The sequence below is a fragment of the Carassius auratus genome, chromosome 43, assembly GCF_003368295.1.
Source record: "Carassius auratus strain Wakin chromosome 43, ASM336829v1, whole genome shotgun sequence".
NCBI lineage: Eukaryota > Metazoa > Chordata > Actinopteri > Cypriniformes > Cyprinidae > Carassius > Carassius auratus.
Genome location: NC_039285.1, coordinates 19,261,405 through 19,288,822, shown reverse-complemented (window position 1 = coordinate 19,288,822; position 27,418 = coordinate 19,261,405). Strand labels below are relative to the sequence as shown.

The 27,418-nt window shown below is 37.3% G+C and overlaps 1 protein-coding gene across 2 annotated transcripts in view; it reads right to left on the bottom strand.

The window, feature by feature from the left end:
* Nucleotides 1–18,118, bottom strand: part of LOC113061841 (voltage-gated potassium channel subunit beta-1) — a 108,269-nt gene extending 90,151 nt beyond the window's left edge. The window contains exons 1-2 of one of the 2 annotated variants that reach the window (XM_026231305.1): nucleotides 17,611–18,118; nucleotides 17,201–17,442 (exon numbers count right to left, since the gene is read on the bottom strand). In XM_026231305.1, the coding sequence (XP_026087090.1) occupies nucleotides 17,201–17,412 (212 nt within the window). In that variant the 5' untranslated portion in view covers nucleotides 17,413–17,442; nucleotides 17,611–18,118. Of the gene's footprint in view, nucleotides 1–17,200 lie in introns of both variants that reach the window. The other variant, XM_026231304.1, reaches the window with a different exon arrangement.
* Nucleotides 18,119–27,418: the final 9,300 nt, after the last annotated feature.

Below are 27,418 nucleotides of genomic sequence, written 5' to 3'. Positions count from 1 at the left end.
GGGTATGATTGTCGACGGGAAGATCATACTGCCTAGAGAGAGCATCTGCCTTACTGTTTTTACTCTCTGGACGATAGGTCACTGTGAATTGGAATCAAGTGAAGAAGAGGGACCAGTGAGAAATAATACCAAAAACCTTTGTACATTTATAAAATAAAGATAACAAACAAGGTGTGCTGTCTGCAGCCTTTGTCTGTGGTGATCTTCATTTACAAACATGTCATTAAAATGAACTGTAAGTCAGTGAATACTCAATGAATGCATTCCTGGGTGAAGGGGGACAATGTCTTGTATAAACAGGCTAAATACACACTGGAAAAAGAGATCAAAGTGGCAAAGAGGAACTATTCTGAAAAAATAAGGACTCACTTCCAACGACTCAGCATCAGTGTGGAAAAGTCTAAAGAAGATCACCAATTACAAGACACCACCCCCCAGCACTGTAGAGAATCAACGACTGGCAGACGATCTGAACGAGTTTAACTGCAGGTTTGAAAGAACACCCATCACCTGCCCTGAACACCTCCCCACACAACCATTCACACCCTTCACAACTCCTCCAACCAGTCCCAAATGCCTCTCCAAACAACCGTTCACACCATTAACAGCTCCTGCAACCCATCCTGAACACCTCTCCAATCAAGCACTCTCACCATTCACACCTCCTGCATCCCCCCTCTCAGGTGGGGCACCTGCAATTCAGATCAGCGAGGATGCGGTGCACCAGGTCTTCCGGAAGCAGAAAAGGAAAAAGGCACCAGGCCCAGATTGTGTTACACCAGCCTGTCTAAAATCCTGTGCTGACCAGCTGGCCCCCATCTTCACACAGATCTTCAACAGATCGCTGGAGCTGTGCGAAGTCCCTTCATGCTTCAAACGTTCCACCATCATCCCCATCCCTAAGAAACCCAAAATTACAGGACTGAATGACTACAGGCCTGTGGCTCTAACGTCTGTAGTCATGAAGTCATTTGAAAAACTGGTGCTGGCCCGCCTGAAGGACATCACTGGGCCCTTGCTGGATCCTCTTCAGTTTGCCTACAGAGCAAACAGGTCTGTGGACGATGCAGTAAACATTGGACTGCATTATGTTCTGCAACACCTAGACAGACCGGGGACTTATGTGAGGATCCTGTTTGTGGACTTCAGCTCGGCCTTCAACACGATCATCCCAAACCTCCTCCTGTCCAAACTAAATCAGCTCTCCGTGCCCACCTCCGTCTGTCAGTGGATCAACAGCTTCCTGACAGACAGGCAGCAGCTAGTGAGGCTGGGAAAATACACATCCAGCACCCGTACAATCAGCACCGGAGCTCCCCAGGGCTGCGTTCTCTCCCCACTGCTCTTCTCCCTGTACACCAATGATTGCACATCTAAGGACCCCTCTGTAAAGCTCCTGAAGTTTGCAGACGACACCACACTCATCGGCCTCATTCAGGACGGTGACGAGTCTGCTTACAGACAGGAGGTAAAAGAGCTGGCTGTCTGGTGCACTCTCAACAACCTGGAGCTTAACACCCTCAAAACAGTGGAGATGATCGTGGACTTCAGGAGAAACCCCCCTGCACTCCCCCCACTCACCATCATGAACAGCCCTGTGACTGCAGTGGAGTCATTCAGGTTCCTGGGAACCACCATCTCTCAGGACCTGAAGTGGGACATTCACATTGACTCCATTGTGAAAAAGGCCCAGCAAAGGTTGTACTTCCTCCGCCAGCTGAGGAAGTTTAACCTGCCACAGGAGCTGCTGAAACAGTTCTACTCCACCATCATTGAATCCATCCTCTGCACTTCAGTAACTGTCTGGTTCAGCTCAGCTTCTAAATCTGACCTCAGAAGACTACAGAGGGTAGTCCGGACTGCTGAGCGAATCACTTTGGACCCCTCACATCCAGCACACTCCCTCTTTGAACTGTTGCCATCTGATCGACGCTACAGAGCACTGAGCACTAGAACAACCAGACACAGGACCAGTTTCTTCCCTCAGGCAATCCATCTTATGAACAGCTGATAATAACGGCGAACACACTACACTTTATATTTATATACACATACACTTTATTTATCTAACACACATACTTAGTATACACTTAAATTTTGCACATAATACACATGTACATACATAACTGCATTTTGTAATATACCTGCCTACAATTGTCATTTGTATATTGTCATTCACTATCTACTTATTTGTATTTTTTATTCTTTTATTATGTGTTTTATGTTCTGTCGCTGTCATTCTGTTGTACTGCGGAGCTTCTGTCACGAAAACAAATTCCTCGTATGTGTACACATACCTGGCAATAAAGCTCATTCTGATTCTGATTCTGATTCTGATGAAGAGACATGGGAGATATACTGTATCTATAGAAGCTTGACATGTCTACTTTTAAACTAAACAAGTGCTCCCGAAAACAAATATTTTTTGAGAAAGTAATCCATATGAAAACAACGCAATGTCCATTTTTCACTTCTCCCTTCATTATTTTCTAATGCGACCACGCCCCCGCGCTGAACGCCCTATTCATATTATAATGTTCCACTGAAGCAAACGGCTTGAATATGTATTTTGTATTTTACTGTTTGCTTTGCGATGAGAGGAATAAGACACAATTCACCCCAAAAAGATGTGATGTTGATTACCTCAGGATTTGAGATTTGGATTTCCTGAGGAAAAAAAGAATGAAGTGCTTTATTCAGCAGGATCATAAACATGAGTAACATGAGTAAGTTATTTATTTATATACTTGTACTAGTTTTCACATAACGTGTAAGCATTTTGCTAGTTAGACATTTTCCGAACTATAATTCCTGACCAAATGTATAATTAAGTGAAATATTATGAAGTTTCAATAAAAATATACACTACTATACCATTCAAAAGCATGATGTAAATAATATTAATGTAACAAATAAATGTAAATGCAACAAATGTAACAAACAATGCTGTTCTTTCAATTTACCCCCCCCCCAAAAAAAAAAAAACTGATAAATATTCTCAGCTCTTTTCAACATTAATAATAATAATAATAATAATAGTTTTTTTTTTTTTTTTTTTTAGAAAATCAGGGGCCGTTCTTCATACCTCGCTGACTCAGTTAGCTGGATTTTAATGATGACGATTTGGCATGATCTTGGATCATTTGGTTCTTCGAAGCTCATCCCGGAGCTGCTGTCATAGCAACAGGTCTGTAAGCTAAAACATGCTCGGGAGCAGGCTTATTTAATGTAAACAGGATTAGATCGCATTCTTTCAACCAGAACTTATACTTAAAATATGTCCGCCACCACCGCTACTTTATTACAAGCATATCCCTCTGATCCAGGGACAATAATTTAAAATAATAATCATTTAAAAATGTATTACCAATTATGCCTGTAGGTCAACATTTAGGCTTTTCTGGAAAACAACTTTGAGAGAAACATCATTCCATCCACTCTGAGCAGCAAACGTACTAAACAAAATGGCGTAGTCAGCAGCTTTTCTGTTACTTTTGGACATTTGCAGAAGCTGGTTTGATACATCCTTGCCCCCCTGTGGGATATTCAAACACTTTTTGCAATTGTTGAAGTAGTCAACTGATCATCTAAATCGCATGTCTGTGTCCCAAACGGCTGCAGCCCATTCGATCGCCTTTCCACACAACAGTGACCTCGCGATGGCACATTTCTTATCATCAGAATTGAACTTCTCTTCTTGGTCATCGGAATACATTTTTACCTATCGAAAAAAACCTCTACATCAGTCAGCAGAACCATCAAACTTATCGGGTAGTGCAAAACTCATCTCTCTAGGCATGGTTGATGGGAGAGACTGGATGTAGTTCGTCAAGTGCTCATTGACCACTTGAAGTTAACCCAATTGATCTTTGTACCCCTTTAATACTTCACTTTGATAAGCGAACGCTGCTTGCATGTTTGTAATTTCAGCTGGATTCAGTTGCGGCAAAGTATTCTGTAATGAGGAGGTAGTATTAGAATCCATTTGCAGAAGTTTATTAAGGAAAGATCTTACAGACAGAGTCGTTAAACCAGACAGAGATTCAGTACCCTAATGGCAGTCTGATCTTTCAACATGCACAAGGGGAATCCAAAAGGCAGAGACGGGTAGGCAGGCGAATAGGTCAAACACAAACATCAGTCGAATCATGCAGTAAATCCAATGGAGCAATCCAAGAAGCAAGAACATGAAAACAGGCATAATCATACACAAACAGGCAGAATAATCAATGGGAAAACACTTGGTAAGGCAGGTGTAACATGGAGTCAGAGACGGTCGGACCATATGCAGTAGTATATTGAAGAGTGGTCAAACAGGCAGTAATCCAACAACAGCATTAAGTGTGTAAAGAGATATAAGATACGGAAAGGACAAACACTAGAAAGCCACTCTAAAATGCTAGACCGGGCTAAACAAGAATTCACAATCATTGCGAGTCCAAACACAGTTGCTGAGTCCCAATTCGCATACTATCCGTCCTAAATAGTATGCGAAACTAAAATTAGTACGTCCCAAATCGTAGTATGTTGAAAAGAGTATTCCAAAGATACCCGGATTGTCTACTATTTCCGGTTAGAATTCGAAGTGCAGAACAATGCACACTCTAAGTGCTAATATTGCCCACAACCCATTGCGTGCGGGAGGGAGGAGCTTTGCGATGGCTTTGCGGTGATGTAAACATGGCAGCCGGATGCAGCAGCGGAGATGCGCCCTCAGCTTTTAAGTGTAAGAATTCAAATGTTTAACCCTAATTGAAGTTATATTTTATTGTCTCATAATATTATTGGGTTTATGTTGTGCTAAAAAAAGTACCGTGTTTATCTTGTAGGGTCCGATGAAGATACTGCGCGTCTCATTAACTGGCGCATTGCCAATGATGCCCTTTTCACAGGAAAAAGAAACTTGGTAGAAGAACACATTGTAAAATGTATTGTGGAAAAAAAAAAACGATGAGAAAAAAAGATGGGAATAGTAAATACAATTTTATTGGACATGAAACGTTAACAGTTGTGGTGTGCGTAACTAGGCAACCACGTTGTTGTTCACGTTGCATGACGTCATCGAAGTATGTCCCAGAACGTGCATACTCTTTTGCTACACACTCTTTTGCTACTTTTCCTCACAAAAAAAGTACATACTTTTAGGTCGTAGTATAAGTAGGCGAATTGGGACTCAGCAAGTATATAGGGGAGTGGTAATGGGGAACACCTGATGGTGATTAGTCCTAAAACGGGATTATGGGAAATGGAGTTGGGAATGGAAATGGACACCAAATGCAAGAGTCCAGAGTGGAGTGCCCTCTACTGGAGTTCATGGGCACTCCAGCCGATGATTGTGACAGCAGGTAAACTTGCAATACTTCGCAAAGTAGGAACACACTGACTCTGAGGGAGCTGAGAACCTAGGTGAGGGCTCCCTCTGCAGGAGTTGCTTTACACTATTACCCTATATTATTTAAAATATTACCTATATATTATACACTACTTTTAAAAAAATATTTTCAAAGAAGTCTCTTATGATATCCAATACTGCATTTAGATGATCAAAAATGCAGTAATACTGTTAAGTAATATTACTAATTAAAAAGAACTGTTTTCTAATTTAATATATTTAAAAATGTAATGTATTCCTATGATAGAAAAGCTGAATTTTCAGAAGCCATTGCTCCAGTCATTAGAAACAATTCTAATGTGTTGATTTGATTTTCAGGATAAATATATATCCTACTGTGAATAAACACTGTAAACCTGTGGTGCACCTTTAAAAATGATAGTTATTGGATACGTTAAACACTTATTCATTCAATACAATTTTTTTCCATTGGCGAGGTAAGGATATTAATGTGAAATTTTGCATTTATCCATCTTACAACACAGTTCATATACTCTTCAGTATTTCCATTTGTGTGGCTTTTCACTTAAGAAGAAAAAAAAAATTGATAGCCTTTTAGATCTGTGGAAAAGTCAATTCTAGTGTGACCTGTACAGCTGCCAAAGCACAATATCCACACACACACACACACAGTGATTCATCAAGGGGAGGAAGGGTAAAATAATGAAAACTAGCAGAACTTCTGCCCTTTACTATTTGTGTGCTTGGTGAGTATTTGTTTATTTGTTTATTTGTTTATTTATTTGGGTCCCCATTAGCTTCCACAATGTGGTTGCTAGTCTTCCTGGGGCCCATAATGTGCTGAAACGTATGTACAATTAAAAATACACAAATATAATATACATATAACTTACATATAACATAACCACATGTATACATTTATCCACATATACACATTCACACACATACAACATTTGAAAATGTCAGTACCTATATAAGTCACAAATTAACTGGTGTAATGCTATTAATAATAATCTGTTTTAGAGTCTTCTTAAAATTACATATGTTGGATATATACCTTGTTCTTAAGTCCAATTTATTCCAAGCAGATGACGATCTAACTAAAACTGTTCTTGTCATACAATTGGACCTTGCGGATGGAACCACTAACACACCTGAGCTCACCTGACGCGTAACATGTGCGTGACAATTCCCACTAAAAACCAATTTATCTACAAAAGATTTTGGATTGCTTTTAAATAGAGCATTGTGCATATAACAGAGAAGACTTATATTAAGTTTGTCCTCCACCTTTAGCCAGCCCAAACAGGTATGCATTTTATCCACACTGGAGCGAAAAGAGCAACCAAGGGCTACTCTTGCGGCTCTGTTCTGAACAATTTGTAATTTTTTCAGATGTCCCTGTGCAGCACTGGACCAAATTACTGGGCAGTACCCCAGATGTGACAGAACTAAAGATTGGACAACTGTTTTCATAACTAATGGTGGACAATATACTGAACATCTCCGGGAAAAAGCAATGCCTTTGGCCATTTTAGACACAATGTGGTCAATCTGATCAGCCCAAGAGAGCTGACTATCCAGCTTCACACCCAAGAGTTTAGTCTGACTCACCTGCTCTACCACAGATGTATCAATAATTAGATTTAAGTTGCAAGGCTTGCCAAGCATACGTTTAGTACCAAAGACTATACATTTAGTTTTAGATATATTGAGAGCTAGTTTATTAAGTTTCACCCAATTTGTAATGGCATTAAGTTCATTCTGCAAGGTACAACTTATATCAGTAATTGTAGGTGATGCATAAAACATTGTAGCATCATCTGCATACAGTACAACATCTGCTCTTGAAACAGCATGTGGCAAATCATTGACAAACACATGTATGATGGGGGATGGAAGGTGTGAGGGGGGAAAGCTCAATAATAAATCAGCAGCAGGAGTGAGAGGGGAAGTCGATGAACCCTCTGAATCTCACATTAATTGATTCTGTCAGCCTTGAACCCTAGACCGCCAGGAACAGTGCACAGGGGATCAGCATGGACCCTGAGTTGAACACTGCATGATGCTAAATGTTTAGAGATAAGATGCCTTTCAGTAAAAGACGTTTATCATTTCTCACACGCAGAGAGATTGATTTCTTATGTTAAGATCATTTATCATAATAATCACAGTAATTACTCCTCACATTACTCACGTTCATTCTTTTAAGTTCAAATAAATTAATAGACCATATGAACTATCCTCTTAATACTTCTAACGTAAACAGTACCACAGCAATGTTATGACTATAGTGTACAGAAAACCACATTAAAGAAATCGCATATTTGGATCTGGTTGTAATTATTCAAACATGTTCTCCTTTTGTCATTTAGTCTTCATGAACTGTAACATGGATCAGCGTGTGTGCATGTTGCTTGTGTCAAACATGCTTTTGTTGGGTGCAACAGAGCCTGAAGCCCAATGGCTTGACAAAACCTGTTTGTCTTGTAGTGTTTGACAGAAAAAATAAATAAAGAAAGAAATGAAATTCCCCCTCCAGGACTTGCATTATTTACCAGTTTGTTGTTTCTGCGTGCTGAGATGAATGAAGTGGTGCTGAATAGACACTGAGACCAGATATCAGCAAAAGCTCACTACCAAGAGTGATATCGTTCATTATTCACCTGTCCCATGGCATGATGACAACTATGTTCCAGGAGTTTATTAAAGCCAAATATGCCCCAATAGTGTGCTGGAAATAGTCTATAATAAATGAGGTGGAGAGTAAACCACTTACTTGACTCTGAGATCTAAGGCGTTCTGGGACACTGGGAAAAACAGGTCATATTATTCATAGTCAGCGATATTCATTACTCGGGTACATCAGGGGTAACATCATCACTGTATCAAACATCAACATCAAACAGTAATGCATGACTTGTCGAGCATATCAAATGGCAGGTTGTATATCAGTAACTGTAGTGTGTTTGGTTGCATTTTTTATTTGTGCATTTATTTGTGTTGAATGGAGAGATCTCAGATGAGAAATATATAAACGTATTGTGTGTCTGTTACAGCCGGATTTCATCGCTCATGACAGGGTCATCACTTACTAGAGGGAAAGTTAACTTCAAAGTTTGTCATGGGAGGATTCAGGGAAATTAACCTCTGATACAGTAGCTTACTGCAATCTCTTTTTTCAGAAAATGTAAAGTGAAATCACCATCACAGATGTTTATAAATTTAATATATAAACATATACCTGTTCCCGAGTATAGCCCATGAAGGGCTCCCGATCCCCAGTTCAGCCCAGTAGGGCTCCTGTTCCCGAAAGCAACCATATAGAGCACCCTAGCAACCGTATAGCAATATAAAGAACTTATATCACGGCTCCACAACATCACACAGGCATCATGGGTGGCTACAGGATGCCGAGTTTTGCCACTGCAAGCACCACTCACATTTTCTTCAGGAAATGTACATTCTAGTCTACTTCTTACTATCTCACATTGATAAAGATGTGTGAGCATGAACATATTCAATTATGAAGCTCTGTAATGGGCTGAACATGAAGCAAGCATGTTCTGTATGCTGGCTCTCGAGTCTGGGTTTTGTGTGTGTGTTTTTAGAGATAATTAACGCTCTGACCTCAGTTCTGCTGATGGTGGAGAGAGTAATGTGTGGGATCTGTCAGACAGACAGGAGTCTAAAAACAGAAAGCTTTTGTTCACCTTTCACACTGGCTCAGCTCTATTTAATGCGTAATTACTCATGTTAATGCAATTTTTCAATTGCAGTGTTCAAACTGCCAAGTAGCGTACTGTGTCACTGGAATGCAAAACCTTTGATAAAATTAACTAATCTATTTTTTTTCTTCTCATTCATTTGACCAATACTAAAAGCATTCATACAGGTTTTCTATAGGAAGAAAACAGCCAATCCTTTTCACATAGGCATACATACATGAATAAATAACTATATATTTATTTAATTATTATTATTTTTTACCATTATGTATTTTTCTTTCTGTTTTTAATGATTAGAAATTGGCGGGCTCTCATGATAGTGTTGCAAATCACACTCTTAAGATGATCTTACAGTAAGTCATACTTAAAAATTAGGCATAACTAAATAATTACTAAATAAAATAAATCAGCTTTTAGATCAACTACAAGTTAAATACTTCATTGCTGTTAATGTTTAGGTAAGTAGACAATAAAACCACAAAAGGCTAATATGCTTGTTGTGTTAAATCAGTGTAAGATTGCTTGAAATACTCACATGATGTGTAAACACCCTAAGAAACAAATAAGGTCATCAACACACTCTGGTAGATGAGTGAATGCAATTTGGAGCAAAGCATCACAGGAGAGTTTATCTGCTTTTCATCTCTACATCCACACACACACACACACAGACACACACACACACACACACACACACACACACACACAATCAAACCACTTTTTTCATTCTCTTTAGCTAACTTCTATGGTTCTGTTTCCAACTAAGACATCTGAGCACAAGGTTGTTTCATTGCTTCCCATAGAGTGGACAACACTAATATATATGGCGAGCGTGATTTCACCAAGTACAACAGGTTCCTGGATCAACAAGGAAAAATATTCCAATCAACCAATCATAATTGAGATATAACTTATTGGAAAATATCTTAATGTTTTCAAAGACCAAAGGGGTATTTAAGAAATGCTACCACCTGCTCTCTCTCTCTCTCTCTCTCTCTAGTTGTGCTGTGGTTTTGCGTTAAATTATGGCTCTTTATAATTTACATCTTATTGTGCCTAATTTATCTAACTAAATGCTTAATTGACATTGAACAAAAATATAAACAGATTTAAAACTCATTTTAAAATAGTGAAAGCATGGGAGGTTTGTATGGAAAACCACCAGTCAAAGCAAAAGCAATAAGCAAAAAAATATTCAGAGATTTTTATTTTTCCATCTTTTCCCCTTAAATGGTAGACTTTTCTTTGATCGTTAAGATGTTTCCCGAGTTTTATCTAAATGAAGTATGCATTCTTATTTCACGAAATGCAGTTATGCCATCAGCAAACAGAACTCATCCTGTGCCTCGAAAACACTTTCATTATCACACCAGCTTCTCATTTAATGTAAAACCTCTTTAAAAGTCTCAGAAAAACAGAGTATGAAATGTGCAGCTATTTTTAAAGTCTGCTGAATGTCAATTCATCATTCTCCTAGGAGAGCAGTTTTTAAGGAGTAAAATGCAATCTTGCCAGCTTGGGATTTAACAAAGGTATATTGGTGCTAACAGACGACACACTGAGAATAGCCATTAAAGTTTTAAAGTTATGACAGAACTGTCTATTCTCAAAATGATATGTTTTAATATCTCTCAGTTGCCACCTGGTTTTGAGGCTTTACTGCCCGATCTTCACTAGAATCTCTATGTAAGGGATAACAAACAGTCAGATGGTCATTATAGCAAAATGAACCAAGACAGGGAGCAAAGGCCAAACACATATTAATGGTCATTACACTACAGAATACTGTGACTGACCAAGAATGAAGAATTCATTTTGCGACTTATTTTCCAATATTTCAAACGTCTCATACACTGTTGACTAAAGAGTGTATTTCGTGATGCAGCAGGTTTGCATAGAGACCATAGTCATTAGTCAAAAAGAAACTAAAATAATTTAGTTTCAAACAAGAGTGGGATTTCATATTGAGGAGAAGGAATGAACCACAAAAACGCTTGTTTGAGGACAACAGCGAATGGGTAGATAATGAAGAGAGGCAGGCAGCGCTGTGAGGAGATGAACATGACAGCCCACCATTACCTCCAGGAGAGATGCCCATCGGACCCAAGGCTGTATCCTGTCACCATCCATAGCTTTAAATCCATTTCATTTTCTCATTTCTGAACAGGCAATGGCAGCTGGCCATCCTACATGCTGTATAAGGTAGGATATCAGGAGTCAGATATAGGAGAGGACGTATTAAAGGGATAGTTCACCCAAAAATTAAAATTACCTCATGATTTACTCACACTCAAGCCCTCCTAGGTGTGTATGACTTTCTTCTGTCAGACAAATATGATCGGATTGTACTAAAAATACAATTAAACTGTATCAATAAATGTTCTTGCTCTTGAAAGCTTAAAAATGGCAGTGAATGGTGAATAAGATTTTGATAGCCAAAAAAAGTGCATCCAAAGTGATGCGTTTATGTAAGAATAATAATAAAAATAAAATAAAAAAGAAGCACAGAGGAGTGAACAAAACAAAACACTGGTCACGAATTAGAAGTACAAAATAAGGATTTGAAAACAAAAATGTCTGATGATTTCAATAAGTCAAGAGGAGACTGTAAACAAAACTTGGTTCTCACGAGACTACCATATTCTCTTATTTTGGGCTTCGAAATCTTTACTACCATTCATTGCAATTATAAAGCGTGGAAGAGTCAGGACACTTTTTTATGTAACTCCGATTGCATTTGTTTGAAAGAAGAGAGTCATATACACCTACTGTAGATTGGCTTGAGGGTGAGTAAAATGTGGTAATTTGTGGGTGAACATCGCTGCAACCCTGACCGCTTTGATTATAACAACCATTCAGAACTCCTGAAATAAGACTCAAACACCCTCAAATATCAAAATGTGATACTTCATACATAGTCTCAATTTGTGACAGAACGGTCATTTGGAAAATAAAATTAGGTTAGTAAACCACACGGAATAGTATTTCATATTTACCACTAAGATGAATGATTGTTTAAATGGCTTTTGAAGAAGAATATTTTTTTTTCTGAAATTAATAAAGATGAAACTTTTTAAAGTGAGTGAGTGAGTGAAGTTAGTGAAAGTGACGTTTTATTAACAACAATAACCATAAAAGACAAACCCTAGAGTAGTCAAGCAATGATAAATAAATAAACACATAGACACCATGCATACATAGACAAATAAAAGTATATTTCTTTACTGAGTGGATGTGAAAGTTCACAAGGGTAAAAGAGCAAAATATATTATTATTATTATTATTTTCAAAAGGTTGAGAAATTAACAAATAAAATCAGCAGTGTAAAGAAGCAAAAACTTTCAAATTAATTTACAACACATTAGCAAAAATCAAACATTAAAGGGATAGAAGACATTTTGAAAAATGTCTCAAAATAATGCTGTTTTGATCAATACAATGAAAGTCATTAGTACCCAAACGGATTGGTTTGCATCGTTCTTCAAAATTCCAACAGAAAAAAAAAAAAATCAGGTTTGGAATGACATGAGGTTGAATAAATTAATCATTTTTGGTGTGTGTGTGTATGTGAATTATCCCTTTAAGAGACATTTCTATCTTTGAAGAATCCAATAATGTAAAACTAACCAGCAAAATTACAAAGTGAGACACCTCAAAGTCTAAATGTTGTCATGGAAACTACAAGTTAATTTAAGGTTTTAGCTGCAGGGTCACTGGAGGCCACAAGCAACAAGATGTTCTTCATTAACACTTTGTAAATGACAGTCAACAAACGACCCCCCTGCTTATGGGTCTTCCATTTATCTCCAGCCAGTTCATCTTATACTTTAATAGATGAAGGGTTTATCTTTGTACTTCAAGCTCTAGATGACAACACTCATCAATACAGCTGAGCTGCTAGTTTAGGGATTTTATTAATCCAATCATAATTAAATTTAAGAGCAATTCCAAATATTTCAGCCTTCAGATGTTTGTACACATTTTAGTTTTCACACATGGTTAGTGTTCTCACAAAGGCTACAGGCATCATTAAGGTCTACATATTGAATCAAAGCCTGAGCTGCTTTGTCATGGTGCAAAATTTATTTGGGTTTTTCTAGTGATATGCAAATTTCAGTGGGATTTGCCTCAGTCATTGAGTACCATCCTATTATTTGCCATCCTTAAAATATTTCTGCATATTTTGGCTTGACTATGTGAGCGTGCATGCAATTATTTAATCGTCAGTTATAGGCTCTTGATGCAAGTATGGGTGCTTGTCTTGGCATTTCTTATTTTCTTCGCCTTAGTGCTGCAGTGGGAGGTCAGGTGACTCTGAGCTCTCATGCAGTTAATAAGACCCCAGAGACAAGCAGTTTGCAGCAAAATACTGATACACAAAGACAGAGAGAGATATGATGAAGTATAAAACAATGTTGACTCAATGAAAACTGCAGTTAACAGCTGTTATATAAACCCAGGCTTTATGTGTACACGCACGTATGATTGGAAATCGGATCTAAACAATTTTAGTCTGTGAAGTACAATACGAAAGAATTCAAAATGTCGAGAATGAGCCACATGCTATATAATTTAGTCCAACTTTAACATCGACTGCAACATCTTATAAAGCAACATCAAAAATGCATGACTATGTTGGAAAAGAAAACTTGGTAGCTAGAGCTCTTGTTTGTTATCTGGCTAAAATAAAATTAATGGGTTTACTTTTGACCCAACAGCCTCCCTTGTGATAAATGAGAAATATGGCAACCCTAATAACAAAAATGTATGAGAAATTAGACCTTTTTACATTACCATTCAAAGGGTTTGTAATGCTTTTGAAAGAAGTCTCTTTTAACGTATGCCATTAATAAAAAGTGATGTTAATGTTAAAAACTATATATATTTTTATACACTAAAAATATATTTTTATTTTACTTTACAATTAGAACAGAAACCATACAACAGAAACAGACAGAAACAACAGAAATCATTCTGATATGCTAATATGCTAGTAAAAGTTTAACAGTAAGTACTAACTTTTTGTTAAACCCCTTTGCTTGCTACAGGGACCTTCATTCTTATCCAGGGATGTTAAAGGTGTTTAATGAAACTTTTGGGTGAATCTCTTCACTGTGACCTTTCGGTCTGATCTCCTGCTTTGAGATCTTTGCAGAGAAGCTCTTCATGCCTTCCCTATAAATCCCTGTAAAGGTCAGCCATGACAAATGAAGAAAACCACACCAGAAGAAAAATTTGTTGTTTTATTATTTATTTATTTCTTATTTGCCTCTCCTACATCTTTGTTTCCTCAATACAGAAACAGTATAGATAATTCTCTGTTTGCCTGTTCTCTATTCAGGCTACAGGATCATTTTCAAAGGTACTATTGTTGCCCCAATACCTATTAAACCTCTGTGATTCTGTAAGTGATCCTGTTTTACCAAGATGGACTTGCATGGTTTGGAGCTGGTTTAATACCAATTCCAACTATACTGAGGTACCATAGTAAGGTTTTGACTCAAGTTCCAGCTGTAAATGCAGTATATTTAGTCACCAGTTCTCATATGAGATTGGTGATGAATGGTTGAAAGGAGTTACTATGAAGAGAAAAGATATACCTAGTCTAATGGGTCTCCAGGGTTTCTACTGTGGTACTAAACATAAAGACACAATGAAGCCTACTGGCCTCCGATGTTTACCATGTGTGAGCATGTATGAATGTGTGTAATGAGAGCAGTAAAAGAAAGTTTCCTCCCGAGCAGCTCCCTGTCAGGCATGTACAATGAAGTCATGATGGACACGCAGAGCTATAAGTATAACTTTTAGAAACCCAATCCTCTTCTATCTGCTGCTCACTCATACACTGTATGTTGCATCAGTACGCGCTCCTGCACTTTTAATGCTGTCCTGATGGGCTGTCAACAACTCAGAGATCACTATCATCACAGACAGGGAAGAGAGAGAGAGAGAGAGAGAGCGAGAAGCGTAGATGTGTAGAATGCAGTAGATATCAAGAAAAACATTGGATCTGAGCAACAAAGTTATTTTTTTTTATTATTATTATTGAAAACAAGTAATAACGATGAGAACCTTGTTTAGAATTTAGTTTAAGAGCAGGTGTTAACATATTATAACTATTTTTAAAGATGCAAAATATATAGAAGTATTATAATTATTATTAGAGATGCACTATATATTTGTACCATATAATTTATAAGATATATTACAGAAAATTTGATATTTCTATGTTGAATATTTAATGTAATATTTAATTTGATATTCAATATAAAACTTAAGATAATCTTCCAAAACACTAACATAAAATTGAATAACAAATATAATCATTAGCAAATCTCAAAATCCATATCCATTTTCATTATTATGATGTAGTGCCTAAATTTGTTTTAAAAATAACAGATTTTAGTTTTTTAGTTGTGTTTTATTTTTAATTTATTTAGAGAAAATAGTATATATTTATATCATTTCATATTATATATATATATATGCATATCATCTCGGATAATAAGATAAATGCAACGTAAGTGGATATTCTATAAAGAATTATATTAGAACTGATCCTATTTTCTTTCCAAATACACCTTACTGATCTTATTGTGCGTTATTCAGGGTGTGCTTTTTAAAGACAAATTATTTTCTTCATAATTCTATCATCTAAATATAATATATAATTTCAACTTCACCCATCCAATCTTCTTTCATAAAACCACATCACGTTCAACCTCCTGTCACTTCTCACATTCCAATCAATTCCCACTAGATAAAATCAACTCATGGCCTATATTTTGTTTTTCTAATTGTATATTCTGTTTGCTTGGAAATTTACATTCATTCATTACGTACATTTATTGAAGTCTGTTAATTTAAATAGACTGTCAATAATTTTTATTTTTTTTTACGAAGATTTTACATTTAGGGTTATTTCAGCTTGTCACAGTAGCAGTACCCATAAAGGGACAACTACTGTATGTACCATATCTACCCCTAAAATATGCATATTAGCAACTATGTATGCAATCTTATAAGGCACTACTATGATCCTTTCGGGGTGAATAAGCTAAAACATGTCGGTTTTGAGGTTGCTACCTCAGTGACAATACTATACATCTTAACCCTAGACGTAAAATTTTTAGAGTTTAGTGTGACTGACTGACCAGTAGATTTATTATTATTATTATTATTATTATTATTATTATTATTATTATTATTATTATTATTATTATTATTATTATTATTATTTGTAAATTATTTAAAAATAGAATTCATCGAGACCTAAAATCCATCATCATTGCATGGTAAAGATGAAATAATTTGGTAAACCTAAAGCATTGTGTGACCGCTCCTTCAAAGTTCGGTGTATGTTGTGCTGATTCAGGACATCAGGGGAAAGATGCTCATGTGGTCCACACAACATCAGCATTTAGAAACTTTAATTCTGCAATTAGGCTCAGAAAGCACTGACACCGGCACACACTCACACACACAAGCAAAGCACATCCCACCAGGATCCAGAACACGTGCAGCAGAGAAGGTATAAAATACCCTGAAATCACTGAAAATATTGCATCAAATCAAGCAACACATACTGAAAAATGATCAGATAATCAAAGAAAAAACAGCTGCAATTATGCTCTCCTTGAACAAGGAGAGGGAAAACACTCCAAAGAATCAACGGTCTGGAAATTCTCTGCACGTAATGAAGCATCAATCTGAGAACTGTGCTCGCTAGAGTTTAAATATGAAACAGCACACAAAATTAATGGTTTGTTTCTCCCGAGGAACTCAGAGCTAACAAAGTGAGCTTAGTTAACAAAGATGAACAGAGGAAGGAGATCAAGAGTGGGTCAAATCCAAATATAAAACTGATGAAATACTCTGATCTGTGATGAACAGTAGCATCCTTTAAGTGATGAACAGTGACAAATATATGCATGGACCACCACAATTCAAGCCAAAGCTTCACCCAACTACTACTGATCTTCTTAAAACTGATCTCAGAAGAGTTTGAGAGGATCCAATCCATTCCAGCAAGAGAAAAAGCCACAGGTGAAGGCATCTGTGAAAGGAAGAAATGGAAATGAAGTAAAGTGGTTAAGGAGGGAGAGAGAGAGAGACGTACCGGTACTTCATGCCAGTGAGCTTGCCAGTGGACTCTTTAAGGGAGATGTGGTGGCGTGGGGTGAAAGAACCAAAGCTCCGGGCGATGATGGCAACCGTGCGGAACTTCGCCCTTGCAGCATTCACCACGTTGGGGCTGGTGGCGTTCGTTTTTCCATGGTCCCCATTCCGACCTTTCAGATTGTGGTCAGTGCAAGCGATTGAGACCTGCATGCTGGATGTGGAGGATGCAGAAGATGCAGTCTACAACACAGAAAGGACACACTGAGGGTTCATTCGGGGGTCACAGTCCCGACCTTCCTCCCTGATCCCGTCCTGTGGATACCGTCAGAGCAGCAGCAGAGAGACTGCATCAATTATTAAACACAAGGAAAAAGGAGATGTCTACACAGTCCAAAAGTTGCGCTGCACCTTGCCCAAGACGTTCCCTCGTGGAAAAGATAAGTGTCAAAGCTGCATCTGGGTCAATGAGCCACAGAATGAGAGCTACAGAACTATCCGGAGGAGGAGAGGAGATTCCCTCAGCACTGAGAGGATCCTCGCATGGTCAGCCACAAAAAGCCCGCCTGCTGAAGGGGGGAGGAGAGGAGGAGGAAAGGAGGGAGGGATGTCAAGACTGGACAGCATAAATCCACTGCTCTGCTGACACTCCTCTCCTCTCTTCTGAGGTTTCCTCTTTTCTTACACTCTTTCCCACATGCACATACACTCACTTCCTCCAGCTGATAAAAAACTGAGCTTCTATTGAGTGCCTGTCCTGCTTTTTGTTTCTCTTTTAACTCTCTTTTCAGATGGTTTTATGTTCTTTGCTTTTTTTCTGAGCTCAGCAGTGGTGCTTCATCTGCGCTACAGCTATTGGGGAATGAGCAGTAGGCAGCCGTCCACGTCTGTTTAAAGCGCTCTCTCCCTCCCTTTATCTGCCTCACTCTCTTTCTTTTCCAGCATAATCGCACTCTTGCTCCACTGCTGTGGTGCGTAACGTCTGTGACATGCACCAAACACAATGCTTTGTACACCTGTGCACATATACACTCAACACTCTTTCAGTGCTAAGCCTGAAACCAATAAATGCTAAACTAAAAGCTGTTAAAACATCATTTGAAGGATATCAGTAAGTTAAAAACGTATAATTAAGCCCTTCAAAGAAGTCTTTTATTTCTGTTTAAAATACTTTCTTCTATCACAGCTAAACATCTAAAAACAACTACAAGTACAGTGTATAATAATTATAATTCATTACATTTATATAGCATTTTTCTGGACACTCAGAGTGCTTTACATAGAAGGGGGTAATCTCCTCGTCCACAACCAGTGTGCAGCATCTATCTGGATGATACGACGGCAGCCATATTGTGTCAAAGCGTCCACCACACACCATCTTATTGATGAAGAGGAGACAGGGTGATGAAGCCAATCAGCAGATATGGGGATGGTTAGGAGGCCATGATGGTCAGAGGCCAATAGGCAAATTTGGCCAGGATACACCCCTACTCTTTTTCGAAGGACATACTGGGAATTTTAGACCACAATGAGTCAGGAACTTGGTTTAACATCTCATCGCAAAGATGGTGCTTCTTGTCAGTATAGTGTCCCCATCACTACACTGGGGCGTTAGGAGCCACACAGACCACAGGCTGAGCACCCCCTGCTGGCCTCACTAACACCTCTTCCAGCAGCAGCATAGTTTTCCCAGGAGGTCTCCCATCAAGTAAGATGTTTGTTGGCTGATTACAACACAACGTGTACCGATGTGGCTCTGTCAAAAGTGGTGATGTTTGAAGATCCCCACCAGCAACACTGACTCCACCAATAAAGAAAGAAAAAATTGTGTTGTTATCGGTTTATGACCAATGGGAGGTTTGCTTAGGAAACCTGATTGAAAAAAAAAAAAAAACTATTATTACTATTATTACTATTATTATCTACTTCCATATTATGCAAAAAGCAGAATGTGTAATGAGTAGTATATCCAAAACCAAAATCCTCAAGATAACAGTGTAAATACCTTTAGCAAACTACTAGAATAGTTTGTGAAAAAAACCTTTAAGACTTACTATTCCCACCAAGAATAGATGATGCCTTTACCAGTCGAAGTACCAACTGCTCCTCAACATCTAAAGACACCAGCACTTGACCTTCTAATATTAGCACTTTCATTTTCTATTCTATTCTATTCTATTCTATTCTATTCTATTCTATTCTATTCTATTCTAATTTATTATTTAAAATAAAAAATGAAAAACACCATATCTATGTGTACTGCGCTGAGACTCGTCATGGCACTTGTATACTGTTGTTGTTCTCTTGTTGGTCTGATTGCTTCTCATCTGTAAGTCGCTTTGGATAAAAGCATCTGCTAAATGAATAAATGTTAAATGTAATGCTAAATAATCAGATTGACACAAGAAAGGATTTGTAAAATGACAGGAAAATAGTATGACTGACATCGTAGATCACATGACACTGTCATCATGTAAATGTAGTATATCCAGGTTGCACTTGTACTACACATATGCATACTTATATAGAACATGCTTTTCTAACAGTTGTGAAGTTATTTCTTTAAATAATATTTAGAATTTATCATAATTTATATTAATATTATTATTCTAAAATGTAAAATGAAATTCTGTTATGCAAGGAATTGAGGTATAAAGGTAATTGTAGATTTGTCCTAAATCTAAACAGTGTTTCTTTTCTTTTAACAAGAAGGACAAACCTAGTACATTTATGGCTTCAATATCTAATTTAATTGGTGTTATGTAGATATGTTTAAAGAGAGAATATGCAGCACGCCACAAATCTCTACATATCTAGCATAAATCACATATCACATAGCTTACATAAAAAATTCATACAAATGAAAGGTGACACAACCATTTGTATTAATTCTAGTATATTAGCTACTTTGAGTTGGTTGACACTATTCTGACCTCATTTAAATCCATTACAAATCAACTGACCCCGGTCCGGAATCACTTTTATGTATGACTCCCCAGTGCATGTACAATATTATTAGGTTAACTAAAGTTCTTTGTGGACAATGTTTTCCCTGTAAAGTTGAATAAAACGGCTGATCTTGATGTCTTCCTGACAGTATAAAAGGAAATTAAAGTAAAGGTGCCTCTGGGTGCCTTTACCAGTTGAAGTATTTCCTGCCAACTGCTCCTCAACCACAATCTCCAGCCCTTTTTATCACCAGAAACAGTACAGTTACTGATCGATATGAGATCTCTCACACTCAGCGCATTGTTGTTTTCATATACTCTCCATTAAATATTTGCACTTTACTTGTGCGTCTCGAATCAATATTGATCAATGGAGTAGTGAAAAATGTGACTCTTACCGTTCGCCCAAAGGTGCTCATTAAACCAGGAAGCTCTATGAGATTACACCTCAAAACGCAGTACCCGGCCGTGTCTATGGAAACCACAGCGGCTGGAATAAGTTTCCATTAAAATGTTTACACAAAAGGCTCTTTTTTCAGTAGCAGCAGTTCCATCTATATTATTGCTCTGTAATAGTGAGCTGAACTCCAGACTCTCTCTAGCTTTTCACCCGCTTGTTCTTCTTCAGGATCAAGCATGTTAACTGATGAAAACTTATTGCAATTGAGATGTGAATGAGTGCCATAACAGTGCATCTAATTTCTCAGATCAAATTTTTGCCGCCCCCATGAATCACAGAACAATTATTGCACAGGCCAACGACCTCAAATGTGTCCTAGTTTGTTTTCTGGATCAATCTTTGGACCATACACCTTTTTGAACCATTCTGGCACTCACGTATGAGCGCTGGCTGGTAGCATTGGACGGTTCCAATGTTTCCACCTGTGATACATAATAATAGCAGGACATACTTGAAGAGGGGTGCAATTACAGATGAGGCACATGCTGTGGACCACTGTATTGAAAAATGCAGTTAAACATACCTGCCACTCTTCTGCACTGGGTACTGCACTGCAAGGATCATTTCACACCATAAATACCCAGCCAGCAGCTGAGTTTCCAGGTGTACATGATTTAGAGGACTTCTTTTGATTGGTGAGGGGGTGGTGATTCTCTATCTCTTTACAATAGGTTCGATCTGCATCAGCACCTGTAACTGTAATTACCATGCAAGGCCTTGAGTTACTGCATCAGAGACATTGCAACACAGCATGATGAGATCCCTCTGTCCTCTCCCTGACCCCGCAGCGCTGACGTGTTTGACCTCTCTGCTAATGTAGCGAGGTAAAAGACATTTTTTCACTGGAAAATAAAAACTTGAGTTCTGATTGGCCGAAAATGTACGTTCAAAAATGTACTGATGGGAAAGATGAAGAAGAAATGAGGCAAGTTAACAGAAATCTTCCCAAAGGAAAAGCCATTTATTAGCCATGGAGCTTTTCTTAATAGAGTCTATGAAGAGTAAATCACAAGAACATTTGAAATTTGCCTTTTAAAAGATAAACCATAATTATACTGACTGCAAACTTTTGAACAGAAGTGTGTATTTTGTCATAATTCAAACACGATATACAGTATTGTTCAAAATAATAGCAGTACAATGTGACTAACCAGAATAATCAAGGTTTTTCGTAAATTTTTTTATTGCTACGTGGCAAACAAGTTACCAGTAGGTTCAGTAGATTCTCAGAAAACAAATGAGACCCAGCATTCATGATATGCACACTCTTAAGGCTGTGCAATTGGGCAATTAGTTGAATTAGTTGAAAGGGGTGTGTTCAAAAAAATAGCAGTGTGGCATTCAATCACTGAGGTCATCAATTTTGTGAAGAAACCGGTGTGAATCAGGTGGCCCCTATTTAAGGATGAAGCCAACACTTGTTGAACATGCATTTGAAAGCTGAGGAAAAGACATTGTTAAGAAGAACAGAAGTACTTTGATTAAAAAGTTGATTAGAGAGGGGAAAACCTATAAAGAGGTGCAAAAAATGATAGGCTGTTCAGCTAAAATGATCTCCAATGCCTTAAAATGGAGAGCAAAACCAGAGAGACGTGGAAGAAAACGGAAGACAACCATCAAAATGGATAGAAGAATAACCAGAATGGCAAAGGCTCAGCCAATGATCACCTCCAGGATGATCAAAGACAGTCTGGAGTTACCTGTAAGTACTGTGACAGTTAGAAGACGTCTGTGTGAAGCTAATCTATTTTCAAGGATCCCCCGCAAAGTCCCTCTGTTAAAAAAAAGGCATGTGCAGAAGAGGTTACGATTTGCCAAAGAACACATCAACTGGCCTAAAGAGAAATGGAGGAACATTTTGTGGACTGATGAGAGTAAAATTGTTCTTTTTGGGTCCAAGGGCCACAGGCAGTTTGTGAGACGACCCCCAAACTCTGAATTCAAGCCACAGTACACAGTGAAGACAGTGAAGCATGGAGGTGCAAGCATCATGATATGGGCATGTTTCTCCTACTATGGTGTTGGGCCTATTTATCGCATACCAGGGATCATGGATCAGTTTGCATATGTTAAAATACTTGAAGAGGTCATGTTGCCCTATGCTGAAGAGGACATGCCCTTGAAATGGTTGTTTCAACAAGACAATGTCCCAAAACACACTAGTAAACGGGCAAAGTCTTGGTTCCAAACCAACAAAATTAATGTTTTGGAGTGGCCAGCCCAATCTCCAGACCTTAATCCAATTGAGAACTTGTGGGGTGATATCAAAAATGCTGTTTCTGAAGCAAAACCAAGAAATGTGAATGAATTGTGGAATGTTGTTAAAGAATCATGGAGTGGAATAACAGCTGAGAGGTGCCACAAGTTGGTTGACTCCATGCCACACAGATGTCAAGCAGTTTTAAAAAACTGTGGTCATACAACTAAATATTAGTTTAGTGATTCACAGGATTGCTAAATCCCAGAAAAAAAAATGTTTGTACAAAGTAGTTTTGAGTTTGTACAGTCAAAGGTAGACACTGCTATTTTTTTGAACACACCCCTTTCAACTAATTGCCCAATTGCACAGCCTTAAGAGCGTGCATATCATAAATGCTGGGTCTTGTTTGTTTTCTGACAATCTACTGAACCTACTGGTAACTTGTTTGCCACGTAGCAATAAAAAATATACTAAAAACCTTGATTATTCTGGTTAGTCACATTGTACTGCTATTATTTTGAACAAAACTGTATGCTTGTATTCAAAAGTTTGCAGTCATTAAAACATTTTTGCCAACACTTGATAGTCCACTTTAGGGATTCTACTGCCTATAAGTAATTTTGCAACTAACTAGCAATCATTAGAGTATTAGTAGAATGTATGCTTTATTTTGTGGCTTCTCAACAGACATTCTACTGACTATAAGTAACTTTGCAAGTACGGCAACTTATTCTACTAACCCTAACCTAACAGTCTACAAATGTTCTAATGAGAGTTAGTTGACATGTTGCAAAGTTAATTACATACAGTATAGTTAGTAGAATGTCTAAAGTTGACTGAAAATAAAGTGTAACCAATTTAGTTTTTTTTTATAAATTAAAATGTTATTCAGCAAGGATGCATTACATTTAGACAGGTAATGTTTTTACATTATTACAAAAAAAAAAATATATTTAAAATAAATACTGTTTTCTTTTTACTTGCAGTTCAAAGAATCCCAAAAAAGAAAAAGAAGAATTCATTACAACTTAAATAATAAGAAGAACTTTTCTTAAGCACCAAATCAGCTTATTACAATGATTTCTGAAGGATCAATTGACACTGAGAACTGTAGTAATGAGTAATACATTACTTGTATTAAAATATGGTATTCTTGTGTTAAAAAATTATAATTAAAAATAATTTAATGCAACAACATTAATGCAGTATGACTTAAGTGTCCAAATACTTTTCTATTTGCATGAAAAATTACAGACTATGGATGCTTACAACCCACTAATGCCAATTTCTATCGCTAGCATCTTTGGTTGTGGTCACCTTGATCTCATTTTTGAGAATGGATGAGGAATCCCAGGCAATTTCTTTCTCAAGGTTGTTACCGCCTTGCAGTCAGGCCAAGACCTTGCACAGATACACAACAACTAATCGAATGTGAATGTGACATAAGTCTAAAATGACAGCAAGGCCAAGCATAACCTTCCCTCTTTCTTGAGCATTTAAAGAAAGTGAATGTAGAACTCGTGCAATCATATATCACTCATGCAGTTTATTAGGTTTGATGCAGGAATTTAAAGGTTGTATTAAAGTAAATGACACAGTTATTTTTTAACACTGCTACTTGACCAATACAAAGTATATTGTGTATATTTGTTTCAATGTACTATATGTATGGCAATAACCTTTTGAGGGACACCATTACATAACCCTGGATGCCATGGTATCTGAAAAGCATATTTATTTCCAGAAACCCATACCTCACTGCTTGACTAAACTAATGAGATTGCAGAGTATATTTTGACGCATGAATAATTAAAAACTCCTGGTGTAATCCCAAAAGCTGAGGCACTATTGTTATTTCTGAATTCCCAAATCAACAGGAATCTCTGGATATTTTGTGTATCAAAGTACTAAGTTTATAAACAGCAGATGATAATCTGTAATACTGATCATGATGATCTTATAATGTGCAGGGCAATTGCTGGGTAAGTGCAAGGAGAAAATCCAATTTTAATACAAATGAGACTGGAAACAATTAGCTTTGGCTGACAATATTTCCGAAAACCACTGATTGATCCCAGTCCTGTTAACATATTGTCATACTTGCATGCAGGTTGTTTATGATTTAATAAAACATTTATGGGCAGTGAATGGTGTGATTATACATAAACGTGCACTATACTTCCCACTAGAGAAATGGATTTGCTTTTATCACAGGAGATTTATCCATATAAAAAAAACTTTACGACAGTGCAAACAAATTTAAACATCAAGGCACAGTGCCTTGGTTTTGTTTGTCATTGTGTGTACAGCACAATTGATAAAGAGTACATCTGGACCCTGGTGTGATGTAAAATGAGGTGAAAAAGACCGAAGGGCAGGCAGAATCTCCCTCAGCTCTCCACAGTGTGGGAGGACAGATAGATGCTCACTCGACAGCACTATGAACACCTAACACATTTATGCACACACAAACACTGGGCCTTAGGACATGCATGAACATTAAACTCAATGAAAAATGAAGCGAAATGGCGAATGGAGTCCATTTCTATGCAATTTTACTGTGAAGGCAAATATTCTTCTTCATTTCAGCTCACTACAGATTAGTATTTCACTCAGACTCACAGGACTTATGATGTTTAAACTCCTGGTGCCTCATTAGGCTCAGAAAAAGAGCTAGCCTTACATGAATGTAAAATGTATTGACGTCGTCATGTAACACACAAGACCTACTAACAATAAACAAGAATATTTAGGGATGAATAAATAAATGTTTTTTATTTATTTGTAAATTAAATAATTAATTATTGTGTATAATAACTGTGGTGGGGCCAGGGAAATTTAATTTAATTTAATTTAATTTAATTTAATTTAATTTAATTTAATTTAATTTAATTTAATTTAATTTAATTTAATTTAATTTAATTTAATTTAATTTAATTTAATTTAATTTAATTTAACAACCTGTTTCACAACACTAAAAAACAACCATATTCCCCACAGCATTATGACAGATGCCATACATTAGAGAAATCTGTTATGCAGTTTTACTTATTTATTTCAAATCACTATGGCAACCTTGCTGAAAAAGGGGTAAATGAGATTGGCTGTTAGTGCGTCAAAGAAATGTGTATAACACCAAGTGTATGAGAGCAGAGAATAAAGATGTGGTTCTTCACAGTATTGAAACCACTAGTTTGTGCAGTTTTTATTGCTGCATTGAAATGAAGATATAAATTGTGAAATATATAAAGCTTGATCATAGACATGAATGGAAAAACCTCTAAAGTAAAAAAACACAAGACCCTGGGACCTTCTTAAATTAGTAGTTTTATGACTTTGCATAATTTCATTATCTCTCCCCTGAGACCATATATTTCTTTGTCTCCAATTCTCAATCACTCCCTTTTTACTGTCATTGATTCTGCAAACACAATCGTTCTCTCTGCTGTAGCAACCAGTAACAGTGAACCCTCATGGCGTCCACAACAGAGGACTTAAGATTAAAAGCCATTTATTTCCATTAAAATAAGGTGTGTTTTTTCATTAAAACCAACAAGGCTTTGGTGACCCTAACCCATAATTCTATATGACTGCCTCTTTGAATAACATTGTATTATTTACAACGCTATTCATTCTAAATGGCAGATAAAAGTGTTGAAGTACCTCTAGAATGTGTACGGCTTGATTCAAGGTAATTCATATCAATAAAAAAAGAAAGAAAAAAACATTAAACAGAATAATATACAGGTGCATCTCAAAAAATTAGAATGGCATGGAAAAGTTAATTTATTTCCTTAAGTAGTTTAAGTCTTTGGTTCTTTTAATTGTGATGATTTTGGCTCACATTTAACAAAAACCCACCAATTAACTATCTCAACGATTTAGAATATGGTGACATTCCAATCAGCTAATCAACTCAAAAAACCTGCAAAGGTTTCCTAAGCCTTCAAAATGGACTCTCAGTTTGGTTCACTGGGCAACACAATCATGGGGAAGAAGACAATCACTGACACCCTTCACAAGGAGGGTAAGCCACAAACATTCATTGCCGAAGCAGCTAGCTGTTTCACAGAGTGCTGTATCCAAGCATGTTAACAGAAAGTTGAGTGGAAGGATAAAGTGTGGAAGATAAAATGCATAACCAACAAAGATAACCGCAGCCTTATAAGGGTTGTCCAGCAATATTGATTCAACAATTTGAATGGACTTTACAAGGAATGTGAAGGACTGAGGCTGGGGTCAAGGCATCAAGAGCCACCACACACAGACGTGTCAAAAAATCTGCTGGACCACAGACAATGTCAGAGCCATCTTACCTGGGCTAAGGAGAAGAAGAACTGAACTGTTGCCCAGTGGTCCAAAGTCCTCTTTTCAAATGAGAGCAAGTTTTATATTTCATTTGGAAACCAAGGTCCTAGAGTTGCTTGAAGTCCAGCGTTAAGTTTCCACAGTCTGTGATGATTTTGGGTGCAATGCCATCTGCTGATGTTGGTCCAATGTGTTTGGCCAGCAGACTCACCAGACCTGAACCTCATAGAGAATCTATGGGGTATTGTCAAGAGGAAAATGAGAAACGAGACCAAAAAATGTAGATGAGTTGAATTCCACTGT